Below are 17,522 nucleotides of genomic sequence, written 5' to 3' on the forward strand. Positions count from 1 at the left end.
CTTCGCCAAGTCGAAAGTAGAGAGGAAAGCACCTTTTGAATGCGGCATACCTGACGATTTGCTTCAGTAGTAACATATTTGGCAAGAGAGGGGCAAATGCATATTCATGAATCAGAGGTCATCGACTAATGTGGTAGCGAGGCTTGTTATTAAATTGCTTAGATTTCAAATTATTTATAGGAGTCCCTTCAGGCTTTTGTATTTTATAGATTGGGGAGAATTGCTTGGCAATAATGGGTTGTAAATTGCAGTGTTTTGGGTTGCTTCCACATTATTTCATTAATGAAACTTACCTTTTCCAAAACTTGAACTGAGCTCGATGGTTATTGAACAAAAAAAATTATTCGAGTTTGGTTTGTAGTCTAACCAATCGAATTCAAATGAGTTTTTATTGATTGATTTCAATCGAGTAACGAGTATTTGATTTATTTTTTAATTCTAGAAAAAAAAAAGCTCATCACTTCATTTGTTCGTGCACCCGTGTTTTACTAACAGTCTTGATTTTTGTAATAGTCATAGAGATATTGTGTTGCAATTTTTTTAAATCTTAAGAATTAGATTCATTAGGAGACAAATATAAATTATGACGGAAGTATGGAAATATGAAGTCTGAGTTAGCAAGATTATAGGGTAACAATGGGGAAATATTCCTAACCCAGTATCTCTAGTGTAACAATATATTGCCTTCAGTTAATTATTTTGTTGGTGTTGGAAACCGAAGAAGACATTAGTTTAAAGTTGGCGACGTCCAATTTGGGAAATTATCCTAAAAGGAAAAAAAATGCATTCAAAATTACAATTGATGAAGGTGAACTTCATAACTTCATAAAGTTATTTGTTTGAATTTTGATATATGTGTTTGATAATTTTCTTACTTTATTGATTTATAATAGTTTCTTTTTCAATGATCGAAATGCATAAATGCAAAGGTAAATTATACCTACCTCTTCTGAAATTCGACATAATTACAAATACTTCACTGTTATTTGAAAATTTACAAATACTTCCTTGATTTTAACGTCCATCTAATAACAAGCATATTTTGTAGCCTCTATTTATTTTCCATCAATTTTTTACGGTGAATTGGTCAAACTGCTCTTTTGAGTTATAAATTATAATTTTAAATTCTTCTAAAATACTTTTTTTGTCTAAAATGGCTTAGGAAATTTTATCACCTTCAGATTTCTTTATATTTTTTCAAATAATTTTTTTAAAAAATAATAATTCAATAAAGATAAAGTAGTAATTTTCACATATGCTACATAATTATTTTTTATTTAAGAAATTATTCATAATTTCTCAAATAACGAAAAAACATTCATAATTAGACGAAAACTCAAGAGAGGTAGTTGTAATTATCCCAAAATGTAAATTATTCCATAAAGACGTTGATCACGCTTGTCTCTAAGGTGCAAGTCCCAGGAATCGTGACAGACTTCCGACTAATTTCGTGTTGTAATGTTCTCCATAAAAAAATTACTAAAATCTTGGTAAAGCAGTTGCAAGGTGTCCTCAGCCAAATTGTTGGCAATAGCTAAAATGCCTTCATACGGGTAGAAGGATTAGTAACAACATCCTTCTTGCCTATGAACCTCATGCACGGGTAGACAAAAGTATCTTCCACCTCGGTCTACTATTAAGATTGATTTTAGGAAAGCATACGACTCGGTGGAGTGGGACATTTTGCAAGTTGTGTTCGAGATTTTCTTTTGCCAAGTAGGTTAATGGGAAATTTGAGGGTTTCTTCCCTGGTGCACGGGGGTTGCAACAAGGGGATCCCTTATCTTTTGTCTTTCTAATGAAAGTATTGCAAGTTGTAATCACGGAATGGATTACATAGTGCCCACCGTTTCAGATTCATTGGCAATGTAAGGACCAAGAATTGTTTATATTGAGTTTTATGTGCGATCTCCTTCTATGTCCTAAAGAGGGTGAATATTCAATTAATGTCCTCAACCAGTACCTAACTTTGTTTAGCAAGTACTCAGGCCTCCAAGTTAATCGCGGGAAAGCCAGTTGCTATCCAAGACTGCAAGAGGTGTCAATAACTGGCAGATAGAGATACTACATATCCCATTAGGGTACCTGCTGATTAAATACCTCGATGTTCCTATGCTTGCTTCTAAGCTTACACTCCAAGATTGGTGGTCACTTTTACTCAAAATTGAGGACAAAATCAATACCTGTGTCTCTTTTTTTTTTTCACTGATAGAGGCAACTCATTAAATCAGTATTGGTTGCTCTCAACCTCTATTAGGGCCGGTGAATTTATCCTACCTAAAGGAGTGATAAAGGAAATTGACAAGAAATTTCAACGATTTTTTTGGAAGGGTTGCAGTGATCACGACTGTGCAAAAGTTTCATGGGATTGTGTATGCCAGAGCATGGACGTTAGAGGTCTGGGTATACTGCCTATCCTCCCTATGAATCTAGCCCTCATGTCTAAGCACTTATGAGAGGTAATATACCCGAACAAGAATTTGATATGGGTGGACTGGATCTTGAGGTATAGGATGAGGTGGAACACTATTGGACTGCAAGTTTAAACACCAGTTCATGGTGATGGAGATGAATGCTAAAGCTCAAGTTAACCCTCTTGTTAGAGCTAGAATATTGGGTGGGTGACGGTAATACTTTTAAAGTGCTGCAGAACCCTTGGCATCCAACGGGGGGTCCTACAGCACACTCATCGCTGGCCATACAACTCACAGCTTGCTATGGTGATTTTGGGGGATGCTTGGCATTCGCCTCCTTTCACAAAAAAAAAAAGTTACCTTAAACATAATTATAAAAAATAAAGAGCTTTATTTCCTTGTTTTTTAACAAGTGAATAAACCGTTGGTCGATAAGAAATTTGTTTCATATTGTGTGCATTTACTTTTTTCTGCTTATAACTGGTGAGTGAAATTAAGATTTTTTTATAATTTTGTGCCTAAAATTTACAAGTTCAGAAATTAAATGAAATTGACTTTTAATCTAAAGAGGAAATAAAAACTCAAGTCAAGAATTGCCAGCGTCGGTTTCTTGGACTTGGACTTGGACCACATCCACATTCTCAATTTTGACCCATTGGAGTATTGGATCCTAAGGCCCCAATCATGATATCCACATTCTCGACATTGGGTTCTAAGCCCATTAATGATACCCACATTCTCAATTTTAACTCATTGGACCCTTAGGCCCAATAACGAATAACCATATTCTGAAGGCCCAACAGCGGCATCCACTACATTACGCCTTGCGCGCAGGCAAACCCCAAATACCAGCCGCCAGACCGCCACGTGTCTTCTGATTATTGACCGGGGCGAGAAATTTCTCATTTCTTTAGAAGACCAAAACAATCACTAAAATATACGTACTGGCCCGCAGCCCACATGCGCAGACTTGCATTTGCGTTTCATTTCAACTTCATTTGAGTTTCATTCCGAGTTCCACCATTTCTTCTTCACACACACACACACACACACACACACAACAAAGACCAAAGTCTATCTACACACACACACACACTCAACATATATAGATCTATATATCTATCTGCCTCTTCTATATCTGTATTCTGTACACATGAAATATATATTTTTATATATGTTTTTTAAATAAAAATAATTATTTTCTCAATAATTTCTGAATTTAGATTCTCATAAAAATGGAAACGAATCTCAGAAATAGAAAATCATGAAGAAAGAATCTACACCGGTTTTTTCTTTTCGTTGAAAATTTTCCAAATCTAGATCTCAGGTGATCCGGCGGCCAATCAGTTTGGGTTTTCTGTAATTCAGGATTTGGATCTCGGTTTCAAATTCCAGATCGAGGTTCTGAGAATTCAAGCAGCTGAAGGAGTGAGGTAGTTTTGGTTTCAATTGAGAAAATGCCGGTGCATGGGGATTTGGATAGGCAAATAGAGCAGTTGATGGAGTGCAAGCCGCTGTCGGAGGCGGAGGTCAAGATTTTGTGCGATCAAGCGCGAGCAATTTTGGTGGAGGAGTGGAATGTACAGCCGGTGAAATGCCCTGTAACTGTGTGCGGCGATATCCATGGGCAGTTCTACGATCTGATCGAGCTTTTCCGGATTGGTGGCAACGCTCCGGATACCAATTACCTCTTCATGGGAGACTACGTCGGTCAGTAGTTACCCTCTTTCTTGCCGTTTTTGGTGAATTTATTACAGAAAGATGTTTTCTGATCTGTTTATTGTGTGGATGCCTATGGTTTGAACGTCAGGTGTGTTTAAATTAGTTGTTTGTGAATTGGACAGAGTCGTGGACTTGGTCTGGACTGAAGTTGAGTTTGTGGTTGTGGAGGGTTCTATTGGTAAATAAAGAAGTCATCTGAATGCGGGTATTTTTAATTTTGGAAGTGTCTAAATCGATGCATAATATTTAGTTTAACGTTGTGTACCTGAGTGTTGTTGGGAAGTCATTGCTCGTTTCTTCTGAAAAGAAGTAAGAAAATGCTCATGGAAGCTGTATCCTTTGCAAATTGTTTAATTTCATTCGAACAAGAATGGGAGGGAAGCTAATTCCTTGGCTTATTATTTAGTTTGTCTTCACACTCAAGATGGGTAATCAGTTATTAAGGTTCCGGCAGTGCTGATGAGATGGATACAGTGTTGAAATCCGACAATATGGATTAGTTGTGCCTACGCGAGCAAAATTTTCCAGAAGTACTGGGTGGACTTTGGTTCGGACAGTTCACGTTGATTGATCAGGTGTCTCCATGCAGTTGTGTTGTAGATTGTTGGCAAATTGTAATAAATACACGGAAATCAAACAAATTGATGTGGGCAGTAGAATACCAACCGTATGGATCTAGCATACCGCATGAAGTGTTGAATCTACCCTGTATTGCATATAAATAACTTCTACGAATAGATTTAACCTGGAGTCTAGTAATTCAGCATCTGTCAAGTCAACAGAAGGCATTAATGTCTTTTTCAACGTCCACACTATAAACCCCTGAAGTTCTTTGCTCATTATCTACTAGACAACTATAGTACTTTCAGATATGAGATGCTTTCTGTTTTATATTCGAGTGAGAGAACGTATTAATCGATGTTTTTCTTGAGTCAGTGGGTTCCATATATTGGAGAAGTAAAGACTTGTAATCCCCTTCAAACTCTCTTTCTGACCCTTTCACCTTATTAACGGATGATAAGATTAATCAATTGCTGTCTATCGTATCAACTGATCATAGGATTGATGACAAAACTGATTCAATCACATTCTTATCTATGAATGTGGATACATAACCAATATACATGAAATGAGTCCAAGGATAGGTGGAAAGCTGAAACGTATTGACGCTTGTGACATACGTAACCTTTGGGGCTTGCCTTATCATCCTACTTATTCTTGGATAGTGTCCCCATGGTACGTTAGGGGAACTTCACAGAATGCTAACAAAATAAACGATTATTATTCTTGCTTTCTATTTTCTCGAAAAAATAGAATATAGGTTTGGGTGCCACCTGTTCACGAGTCTTTGGTGAAGACAAGCAATACTTTATGCAGGGACATAAGGGAAAAATGCATTGCTAGTGGCCTGGTTTTCAGCGGTTTCTATCTTTCAACGTGGGACTCCAGTACTGGTGTTTCCTAGCAGAAAAATGCTGCGTCAAGTTTTATCATGAGCAATTGCATTAAGTCATGTGCTTTTCCATGAAATTGTAATTATGCATTAACCTGCAATTGGAGTTTCTTAATCCCTTCTTTAACAGCAAATTTAATGTTACACTGAGATTTTTTTACACTTTCTATGAAGTGTGCCATTTCACTAATAATGTATTCATTTAATGCAGATCGTGGGTACTACTCGGTGGAAACGGTCACCCTTTTAGTGGCTCTGAAAGTTCGTTATAGAGATAGAATCACAATCCTAAGAGGAAATCATGAAAGTCGGCAAATCACTCAAGTGTAAGAGCTATGTCTTCTCTGGTGTGGTGTGCTTGTTCAAGTCTTAAGGCGTGAAGGTGCGCTAGAGCCAGGGCACACACGCCTTATTGAGCAAAGCACATAATAGTGGCTTTTCTATTACCTTTTCAGAATGTTAGTGACTCATAACCGATATATGCACAATTAAACAAAGATGAGAGAGAGAGAGAGAGATTGCCTCTGAAAATAACATCAGAATTCTTGGCAAATATATCTGTAAATTCCACATATTTTCAGAGATCTGCAGCTTTCACAACCAATTTTAATAATAACAGCAACAATTTCAGATGAAAAGTAAGAAGAAAACTGGCAGAACAATTTCAGGAGACTAAGAGAAGAAAATAAAAGTAGATAAAAAGAAACAGATGGAAAAAGAAAGAACTACCATATTAAGAGAGTGAATATCTTATAAGACGGAAGAAAAAATACACTTAGGTTTTTGTTTGACATTGTGACTTGCCTTTTGATTGTCTGCCTTCAGTAATGAGCACATGGCAAATGCCCCAGTATCTTGTAAAAAGGCGCAGGGGGGAACCTTAGGTTCACACCAGAGTTAAAATCTGCTCATTCTAGGAAATGGCACAACCCTAGGGCCACCTGTTCAATGCACCAGTTGCTCGCCACGTCTTGTCAATTATGTTCAGATCATTATTTCAGTTACAATATAAAATCTCATTGACTGAAAATCAGAAAAGAAGGTCTTTTTAGTTTTTTGCACTTATGTTCAATCCTAACAGTGTTGGCTTTCTTTAATTGAAAAACTTGTCCTGAAGAAAGCAAGTCTTGTGGAAATTATTACTGATATTTAGTCTAATGGCGCCTAATCTTGCCTGGAGCTCCATGAACATCCCACTATATCTAAAATCAGGAATTTTATGGCAGTAGTATTCTGGTAATGCTGGATGACATTTGTGGTTGTAAAATGATAAAGAAATCTTCACAACAGAAATAATCTCACTCAGATTATGAGACTGAAATGAATTTTGTTTCTAGATGGAAAGTTGTGTATATAATGTTTGTCTAAGGCTTATTTTCAGAATTCTCAATGTTTCAACATTACATGGTTTTAGATTTGATTGCCTTCTTGATTATTTATGGATTTCTTTCCATACAGGTATGGGTTTTATGATGAATGCTTGAGGAAGTATGGCAATGCCAATGTGTGGAAGTATTTTACTGATCTCTTTGATTATTTGCCTTTGACAGCACTGATTGAGAGTCAGGTTTGGATTATCGAAGTACAGTTTGCTTTATTTTGAATATAGCATCTTTTTAATATCTGATGTCTTATATGGTGTTCTTGTAGGTCTTCTGTTTGCACGGGGGTCTTTCACCATCTCTTGATACCTTAGACAATATTCGAGCTTTAGATCGTATACAGGAGGTATAGTGAAATTTTTATCCATGACAGCACTCTCGACTGCATCTCATTCTTTAACATCTTTAATATGTTCCTAGAATTACTACTGGAAAAATATATAAAAGATCATTGGGCCATGCGGGATCTCCGTAATAATTATGACCCATACCTTTAGCCCTGGAAAAATATATAAAAGATCATTGGGCCATGCGGGATCTCCGTAATAATTATGACCCATACCTTTAGCCGATTTAGCTCTTAATACAGGAACATGTTTTGATGTCTTTTTTCTTTTGTCTGGGTTTATGACACTGTGCTACTACCCACCACTCCCTTGAAAAAGGGGTGCAGTCCATCTGTCCATTTCATGATTTCTGGCTGGAAGCATGCTCGAATAGTTTGGATATTTGGGCCCACTAAAATTAGAAGCTTAGCCTCTTCTGTTTTCTCAGATGTATTGCGATTTTTGCCAATCAATTAAGAAGGCTGAGCATGTGTATTCGCTATCTTGATGCTTATGTTACCTTTGTTTATTGTGATAGACGACAATGGCTATGCTTTTAAAAAGCTAGGCTTTTTAGTCACATGAACCACTTTTTAGTTTATTTTCATGCATAATCTCATTTATGAATGTTTCTGGTGGTCTGGTAGGTTCCGCACGAAGGACCAATGTGTGACCTCTTGTGGTCTGATCCGGATGATCGTTGCGGTTGGGGCATATCACCGCGTGGGGCTGGCTACACCTTTGGACAGGATATAGCTGCTCAGTTCAACCACACCAATGGCCTCACTCTAATTTCAAGAGCACACCAGCTTGTCATGGAGGGTTACAACTGGTGTCAGGTTTGTCTATAACCTTTAATTTTCGAGTTCACAACTCCCATGTCCAAACAATACTTGTTTATTTCTTCCTTCCAAATTTGTAGGAGAAGAATGTTGTTACTGTGTTTAGTGCTCCGAACTATTGTTACCGCTGCGGAAACATGGCTGCAATACTAGAAATTGGGGAGAACATGGAGCAGAATTTCCTCCAGTTTGATCCGGCTCCTCGGCAGATTGAACCCGACACAACGCGCAAGACTCCAGACTATTTTTTGTGAACTCATCACCTTGGGCTGCTGTTGGTAGTGGATGCTTGCAGTTATGTTACTGTAGATGTGTCTTAAGAGGAGAGTATTGTTATTTGAGGATTATTGTCCGCATCATTCTTTTTTTTGGAGTTTGCTCTACTCCTGACTTTGGTTGTGTGCTCAAGATATTTGGAGAGTTCTGGCAGGCATGGAGTATTTTGTCTTGTACATCCTTTTTTTTGTTCCCTGGAAAAGGAGAAAGCGGTGATAGGATGGTATATTATCTTCTGTTATTTACAAGGTGACTTTTTATTTTTGGTGATAGCTGCTTGTGTATAGACGGGGTTAGCATTGTCATTGTAGGATTTAGGAAACTGACTTGAGTTGGCGAGGTATAGGACTGAAAATCGAGTTCATTCCGTTGAGTACTGTCCATGGGACTTATTGGTGTCCAAAATTTAAAAAATTTTAGGATGGATGGGAGTTTTTGATGGTAGGGTGGGTAAGGGATGCCGCTTTAGTTAGTGGCTAAGTGCTCTCCTGAGTATATGATTAACACTACTTCGAAGATGGTTCTTGGAGTAGCATATGAAAGTTCAAGTGCTTAGTTCTAATGCCACTAGATCTGTAGTTTGACTGTTTCATCAATATGAAGTCGTTTCTTGTATCCTTGTACATAAGGTGGTTTTGTTTTTGTGGAAGGATTTGAAGCCGACAGCCCTACGTTTGTATCAAGTGCACATTCATAATCAGTTTCTCTCACTAGTACAACTGAGTGATTGTGATTCTTGCATGTCTATGCCAATGGAAAGAAGGATTCAGAAACAAATTCAGACTGCAGCTGATAACACATGAAAATAATCAGTGTTAGTGAGCCCTTTATTATTCTGTAAGTGACGGTCTCAATGGAAAGTGAAGATATAAATTATATACTTACAGAAAGATAAGATTACAAGGCAGAACAACAATCCGACGAAAAGATTGATTCCGAATATTAACCGCGAGTTACAACATTCTTGATTATAGAAGGAAAAGGAAGAGAGCTGTTTCTCTAAGTTGTAACAGTATGTAACCTTAAAATCTAGAATTAGTTGGGAGCCTGACTGGTGCACCACCTGCTATAGCACTGCCACGCTTCCGTCTGAAGTATATAAACGAGCCGCTGCTTAACAGCAAAGCTAACATAAGTGCCTGCACAGAGTAGTTAAAAGCCAAATAAGCAGGTAAGTCAGTAGCAAAACCAGAAATTACAAGACTAGACTATTTTAACTTTTATAATGGGAGTAATGAGGCCAAAACATGTAAGAGGGGAAAAATAGTAATCAGAACTGCTATTCTCTCTTTCTGCATCATGTTGTCTGAAACATCGCAGCAGACTAGTGCAGCCTTGAAGTGCTAGGTGTTTATATGGGTTTACCATATATGCAGGCACCAAATAATCGACTAAAAGGTCCGTGATAAAACTCATCCATTGTAAATACAGCACCTCATTGGTAATTACAGTAGGTGTTCCCAACTCAAAAATACAATAGCCACTTGTTTTAGCCCTTCGCTCATAAAGTATCTAGAAGCATTGCTGAACTGGTAGCCCTCATTATAAGAATGTTTTTTTTTCTTTTTTCATTATGAAACTCGATCATATTAAGTGAATTCAGCATTATAGAGATAAGACATTGAGTGAAAATTATGCAGAATCCAAGTATTTCTATAAAAAATGCAGTTCCAGAAAAAGAATCAGTATAGAAAGAAAGATGCAATAAAGTAAGATGATAGCATCAGAAATGGGTATAAACATACTATGCAAGAAATAAAAACTATAACTGAATCACAAAGACATTACTCCATTGTTTACCCAGTAACTATCAACAATACAGATATGGTGTGGACATCCGACTGTCTCAGACAGAAACAAGTCAAGGACAAAATGTCCAACAGGTAGCATGATGAGGTAACTCTCATGCAAATAGACAATGACAACGATAGAGGGAATTACATCACCAATGCATCCGATCAACAAGACTTTATTTCAATGTTACCAGGGCCAGTTGCTGTCCTCCCTTATTATGCATCTCTAATGTTATTTGACAAAAAATAATCCAGTAATCCCTTAATCACCTCATTCCCCCCAATTAAATTTAATTTTTCTCTGAAGTACTAACTAGCACAACTTAAATAAATTTTCCTAATATGTAAGTTTTACTGAATATGCCAAAAGCGCCATCTGTAACTGTTCTGCAGTCTATTTAACTTATGTGCCATATCATCACCTCCTGATAAATATACTCATTTTACAAAAACGTTTTAACTATCTCATTTCAGTTACGTGCTATGTTTTAAATAACTCAAAACATTTGGAGCCAAAACATGATTTCCAAGTCCACTTTACTTAACAAGTCTTCATCCTTTGAAGAAATCACCACTAATATGAATCAGCTAAAAGATATTGAGCCTGAGAACAAAACCTTTCCATTCTAGATAATTCTTGATCTCCAGCCTCCATTAACTCTTATTCAATCAGTTCAATACCAACTTGAAATACGTCAAGAACCTTGTTATTGCTCCAACTACTTATAATTCCTCTGCTTATAACTTGTTTCAGATTTCCAGTCTCATGTGCCAAAATTCATACTCTACATGTTGCACAAACCACGACACTTGAGAAATACTTCTTCACTAATCGTCCATGGACAACAAAAGCTAACCTTCATAGTACCTTCATGGTCCTTGGCATCCACTAGAATCTCCTTCAGTAGTCTATATCATGGTCAGCAGTCTTAGAATACATATGTGATAAAATAACCTAGCCCTTTTTTCCCCTCAAACCTGGCATAGTACCTACACAGGAAGTCGGATCAAATACATCTACGTTCAATCAAAATTGTCTCGGGAAGATCTGTTCACTGCAGTAAACTCCATTAACATTTTACATAGCTCCAACAATCCATCATTCCCACATATCTCATGTACAACCCTCAATTGTCTTACACGATCACTCTCCTGAGCTTCGTTCCGTGGCATATTAGCTTAAAGCCCCAATTTTTAGAAGTCATTCTCAACATCATGGACATTTGTACACATTGAGTGTATAAGCTTCAATGTTTTATTTTGATATTGTCCAAATGGATAAGTGACATTTCTGTTAGTTGGACAAAGTGATGTATAGAATGCACAAAAGCGATATGAACTTACCTCAAAACCTAGTACAGATATTTTTTCTTCATTTACTGCCGGTATGCAACTTCTGTAAGTGACATAAGCATTTGATCGACCTTTTGATTTGGATGAATGATCTAGTAATGTTCTTTGCCTCATCGCAGAAATGATTACGTCTGTGTCGTGCTGGTTAACACCCAAATCCGTGACCTCGAGGGTAGCTCGTGGCTTCTGTTCTTTTATGCTTTCTGAATCTTTTGAACCAGATCCAGAGGGAAAACATTTCAAACGAATGCGATATCCAGTTTCACCACAGCGGTATTTTTCGTCACTCTAAGAAACAGAATCAAACTTTTCTTGTGTAAGACAAACATTTATTCAGCAAAATCTTAATTCTAAATCAAAGCACCATGCTCAAGTATTAGTAGCATTGTCACAAATTAAATAAAAATCATCTACATATTTCCTTTCCATCTACTTTAACATGTCTAAGGAGTTACCTAGACAACCATAATGCATTGAAAATGAGGACCTAAGTTGGAAGAATCCCAGCGAAAATCAATTGCACTTAGACAATTTCCTCTTCAAATAAGCTACATAGCCCAAATGATCCGATCAATTTGAAACTATACCATCATATATACAAACCCTTTTCATTTTTCAACATTGACCACCCCAAAAAGCATCCAACCAATCGGCAGAAGCACAAATCACAACAAATAAATAATAAAACCAAAACCCCAAGAAATTACAATGGACCTTTTCAGAGCGAGAGCAGGGTATGCAAGGGCCCGAAGGAGAGCAATCAAAGGTGACATTTCCTCCACCCGGTGTCTCCTTAAAACCCATCAGCGTTCTCCCTTTTACTGTTCTTAATTCTCTGTAATCTCAACAATCATTAATTCAAAAAATCAAATCTCACAAATAAATTAAAACTCGTACTACATAAAAATCAGAACTTCACATAAAACGGAAAAGATTTAGACTTACGAATTGTCAGCTAACGAAAAACGTGTGGAGTCGAACAGAAATAGAAAGAAGAGCAGTGGTAGAATCAATGGCGATGTAGCTGAGTAAAGCATTTTCGTCTCTGTATTTTCTTCTCCTCTGCTGTTGAAATCTTGGGGTTAATGGAGTTCGTAGATCTCTCTTTCGAATTATGAAATATTATATATAGGTCCCCATAATGTTCAATTTATTCTATTTTGGCCCCTTCAGTGTTTGATAATCCCACAGTTAGCTTATTAAATATTGGGTAAATTATAACAAGCTCCTCTAAAGTTTGCATAATTACAAATATTCTTTTATTATTTTAAAAATTATTAATACCCTTTATTTTAACGGTCGTTCAACAATTAGCTCCATATGTTAGTTTTTATTAGATTCTCATTCATTATTGTTTATGAATTGATCGAAATACTAATGTGGACTACAAATTATAATTTTACTTATTTTTTAAATTTTTCTTAAAAAATTTATGAACTAAGTAGATAATTTTTTTTATAATTTTTTAATTTTTTTCATCCACTTCGTCTAATTTTTTTATAATTTTAAAAAAAAAGAATATAGTAAGGGTAAAGTTGATAGTTCGAACCTACATTCAAGAATTATGTAATTTTATGATTATATAATTTTATCAAATATCAAAATATTAATAATTTTTGAAACAATGAAAAAATATTCATAATTATGTTAAATTTCAAAAAGCTCGTTGTGATTTATCCTTAAATATAGTATTAATATGTTGGCTAACTTTTTAAAATTATTTTTTTAATAATTTTAATATTAATAAAATTCTGAATCTTAATATTACAATAAATATGAATTTTTATTGCCCCATTATCCTTTTAATAAATGATTAGCTCTTATTATTTTACTAGAAAGATAGTCAAATTATTAAATGTCTGAGCTCATAATATTTGAGAAAAATTAAAGTGATATATTTATCATATGATCGAAGAATAATTAATAATTACATCAGATATTAGAGATTCGAGATGTTGGCTTATTCTAGAGGTTGAATAACATTTGATGAGGCCAATTGGTCATGGAGGATCCTCTCGAGTTAGTAGGAAATAAGCTTGAAATCAACAACACGCATAAGAGGTGTTGGGTTGCTTCCAACAAAAACACTTTGACAGTCAAGTTAGGGATACGATCTACTAGATTGTACGATCAGAATTGAATAATTACAGTAAAAGAATTTTTAGATACTTGAATATTGGACTGGAATACTATTTATAGCTTGCATCCAATGTACAAATGACACCGGGACTTCAAGGGATGGGGCTAGGTAACCTGAACCCAAAAGACCAAATTCGCGAATCGTCAAGTTGGGTCGGGCCAATCCATCTCCAGAACACGCAATCTTGTTTGAAATTGGCCTTTTTCGGTTTTTCATCCAAGGGCACAAATGCAAAATGGGCCTTTGCACATATCAATATTTATATGGACATATCATAATTTTAAAATTATTTTTATTTTATATGATACACAATTCATAAACTTACATCAGGACTGACATTAGCTTTATGTCCTAATTAGATGCGAAGAATGTCTATAAATAGTTTTAATTATAAATATATCCATTTAATTTAGAAAAGTAAATTGATGAGCTCTTTATCCAACTAATTATAAAGAACCCTTTCTATGCTACCAAACAATATGTCCTTAGATTCCATGTAAATGGTGGGGAAGAAGCACTAGAGATAACATCATGAACAAAGATAAAGGAACACAAAAAAGCCACTTTTATACAATCCCTATTTTTTTTTTTTAACCCACAAAAATTAATATTAAGAAGCTCATGCTTACAAGTGACTAACTATTCAGAATCTTGTCCTTCCTTCTTTACTTGATGTCCATTTATCTTAAAGTTGAAATAGAAATCCACCTCCATAGCTGCCCATTGGGTTCAAATTGGACCCTATTCATTTTCAGACAATGACAAATGACTGCATACAAAATATTAAAAAATTTAAATTCATTGATAATATTAGATCTACACTATATCGATCACAAAGGAGAATCTTGTGCAACTTATAAATCCCAAATCTCTTCTCTCTAATTAAATGTGTTTTTTTAGAATAAACTTGTGAGACTCGTGAAATTGAACATTCGGGTGAGAATGATGTCATGTGCTTGTACCAAGCCTCCGCATAATAACATTGGCACCCAAATCACATCGATTGCAAATAAGGGGCTTGTGCAGTTTATAAACTCCGAAACCTCTTCTTTTTCATGAGACGTCTATCTAAAGATAACTTGTGAGGCTCATGAAATCAAATTGAACATTCTGGTGATAATGAGGTCATGTGCTTGTCTCAAATCCCACATCTGGAGAAATGATCATATTGTTGCGCATCTTATATTTTTAATTTGGATTTTTTTCTCCCAACAAACTAGAAAGTATATATGGTTTAGAATCTGTCTTTTAGCATTTCGTCTTGTGCTCAAATACTCACTACTTTTTCAACTGATCAGTTTGATTCGGATTGATGCCATGAAAGCAACTGCTTTGTTTTGCCCATCAAACTTATTGTGTTGATATTATTCTGTCATAGTGATCCCATGATAGCTGGCCAAGATGAATAGTGGAATATAAATTCTCCATGTGTTTATTATCATGTTAGCTTTTCTCAAGAAAGATTGATTCTTCTGTATACTTGTCTCTTTTGACATTCATGCTTCAATAAATCATTACAAAAGGACCCTTTATTTATTTATTTCTTTTAACACCAAAGACCCTTGATTCTTACACAAATAAGTGTTCAGCCCTAAGTTTTTAAATTTCCAAAAAAAAATTTACATTAACCCCCTGAAGTTTATGCCTATTGTCAAAGAACTTCGACCCCATTATTGAAAAATTACACGGGCGTACATTATATTATAAAAATAAATAATCAGGTCAATCTGTAACACTACTTTTGAATGATCGCAAGTTTAATTCAAAAATAAAGAGTCTTCTTAGTTTGCGAATTAATCAGCTCACTCCTAATTCCTAAATAGAGTCTTTACACATGCTACCATCTTTATTTATCATAAGAATGTAATATTTCGTCTTCTAACTCTCTACTTGTGGCTATATAATAAGCTTAAGGGCGATCCAGTAATATCACTCCTTCATGACATCTTGCAGTGCTTGGAGGTGAAATTTCAATTTTGTCCTCAATTTTATTTTTACTCCCCACAATTCTCCTTGACTATCTAGTCTTTAGGGTAAAGCTACCATTTAAAACACGACAAAACAAACGGGCTGTAAGTGTAATTTCTCAAAATTAATGAATTGTTTTGTAACATGTTCAAATTTTAGGAGGTGTCTCTGTAATTACGCAAAAACATTGGAAGCCCTTCTAGCTACTCCTACATATAAATTCATCATATTTTTGCAAAGGTACACTTGACAAGAAAACAAGCTAAACATAGATTTGCAATGACACAAAAGAGCATGCAGGAAAAGAAGTCAGTGTGTGAGAACTCCATGCAGATGATGCTCAACATCATCAAATTCTCATCATTTTCTCTAGCAACCATGACTTTAGGCGATAAGCAAGCCAAGAACGGGGCGGTCGGGCTTGTTCCGATCGACCCCTTCACCGGTTTTTCATCAAATCTCAGCAGAAGCAAGAAGTCACAGGCTCTGCTGAGTAAATCCTATGTGATGGAGCAGGGTGCAGCAGGAGATGATGATCATGTGATCTTTGATGATAGTGTGGATGATGGAAGTTTCTCGGATTACATCAGAAGGTTCCACAGGAGGAACCTGCAGAGTGAGATGAACACAGATGGGAAGGCTAATGCTTACATAAGAAGGTTCCATGAGAAGAACTCTCGCGAATATACGTTGGCTCCATCCACTGGTTTTATTCCTATGGTGTTGCCTCCACCACCCAATCCTTCTCTCAACAACTGAATATATAGCTTGCTTTATGTATATACGTATATGTTGTCCAGGATAATAATTATATTTATTTATATATATAGGGAAGTAAATGATATTAGCCTTTTGTTGTTTTACAATTTAAATATTTGAGTCGTTGTATAGTCCTTTTCTATTATAGTTTTGAATAGGGAAAAACTTCATTCACGTCCCAAGAGGGTAAATTGCAAAAATTGATCTGTAACTTAGGATAGCATTTTAAGGTTTCTAAGTTTGATCTTGGCAATTTTGCCTCGTACTTTAAAAAATGTGGTAGTTACTGCCGGCTGACTAAATTTGAATAAATTATGGATAATTTTACCCCTCTATAGCTTTAAAAAGAGCAGTTTATTCCTGTTTCGCAATTTTAATATTTTGTTGCACCATGCTCTCCTAAAATGACATCAGAACCTAAGTCTATTAAAAAAAATATTTGTTTATATTGCATTTAGATATTTTTTCCACTAACGGATGAACTCTTTAAGAAAGTGGAATCGAACAAAAGTTCGAGTTACAACGGGGAATACTTTCAGATTGTGAAAGATCGAAGATGGAGATTGTTTATGGAAATTCTAAAAAAGGGAGAAGATTATCTTAAAACCCCGAATGAGAGTTCGAGTGACAATCTGGAGTATTTCCAGATTGTGGAAAAACAGAGAAAGAATTTCGTCCTAAGAATTTTAACAAAAGCCACAAAATCGGATCATGAACCTCTTGTTAAGGAGGAACAAAAACAATGATGGAGAATTCATCAAATATCCAGAAGGTGCTACCAGGAAATGGGGTGAAAGACATACAAGCAATCAAAGTCCATGGTAGATTACCAGCAAAGATAAACGGAACGGGTAATTTCCTTCACTAATACAGTTCTATAAATTATGATTAAAGGGACTGATTAGAAAGAAATCGAGTCCGATACCTCTAAGATCTCTCAAGATCTGAGAGAAATTTGAAAGACAATTCAAGAATATGGACATATGTTAATTCATATACTTATGAAAATAGAAACCTTGAGCCAAAAGGTTGACGAGATCCTTAAGATCCTTCCACATCTACACAAGAAATCTTACAGATCTGAAGACAAAATT

The 17,522-nt window shown here is 35.7% G+C and overlaps 2 protein-coding genes across 2 annotated transcripts; one reads left to right on the forward strand and one right to left on the reverse strand.

Annotated features, from left to right (window-relative positions):
- LOC105168180 (serine/threonine-protein phosphatase PP2A catalytic subunit) lies at window positions 3,538-9,030 on the forward strand. The gene is made up of 6 exons (XM_011088136.2): window positions 3,538-4,124; window positions 5,801-5,915; window positions 7,048-7,156; window positions 7,240-7,317; window positions 7,945-8,136; window positions 8,220-9,030. Exons 1-6 carry the CDS (start codon window positions 3,872-3,874, stop codon window positions 8,391-8,393), a joined length of 921 nt encoding a protein of 306 aa, XP_011086438.1. The 5' UTR covers window positions 3,538-3,871; the 3' UTR covers window positions 8,394-9,030.
- On the reverse strand, window positions 9,216-12,660 carry LOC105168181. Its single transcript, XM_011088138.2, has 4 exons — window positions 12,507-12,660; window positions 12,276-12,396; window positions 11,553-11,849; window positions 9,216-9,554 (listed from the first exon to the last, which is right to left on the reverse strand). Exons 1-4 carry the CDS (start codon window positions 12,596-12,598, stop codon window positions 9,438-9,440), a joined length of 627 nt encoding a protein of 208 aa, XP_011086440.1. The 5' UTR covers window positions 12,599-12,660; the 3' UTR covers window positions 9,216-9,437.

The sequence above is a fragment of the Sesamum indicum genome, linkage group LG8, assembly GCF_000512975.1.
Source record: "Sesamum indicum cultivar Zhongzhi No. 13 linkage group LG8, S_indicum_v1.0, whole genome shotgun sequence".
Taxonomy (NCBI): Eukaryota; Viridiplantae; Streptophyta; class Magnoliopsida; order Lamiales; family Pedaliaceae; genus Sesamum; species Sesamum indicum.

Coding starts and splice junctions, on each gene's coding strand:
- LOC105168180 (XM_011088136.2), top strand. CDS start 3,872: ATGCCGGTGCATGGGGATTTGGATAGGCAAATAGAGCAGTTGATGGAG. Junction 7,318..7,944: donor CTTTAGATCGTATACAGGAG/GTATAGTGAAAT, acceptor GTGGTCTGGTAG/GTTCCGCACGAAGGACCAAT. Junction 8,137..8,219: donor AGGGTTACAACTGGTGTCAG/GTTTGTCTATAA, acceptor CCAAATTTGTAG/GAGAAGAATGTTGTTACTGT.
- LOC105168181 (XM_011088138.2), bottom strand. CDS start 12,598: ATGCTTTACTCAGCTACATCGCCATTGATTCTACCACTGCTCTTCTTT. Junction 11,850..12,275: donor CCTGCTCTCGCTCTGAAAAG/GTCCATTGTAAT, acceptor TCTGTTTCTTAG/AGTGACGAAAAATACCGCTG. Junction 9,555..11,552: donor TATCTGTACTAGGTTTTGAG/GTAAGTTCATAT, acceptor TACTCTGTGCAG/GCACTTATGTTAGCTTTGCT.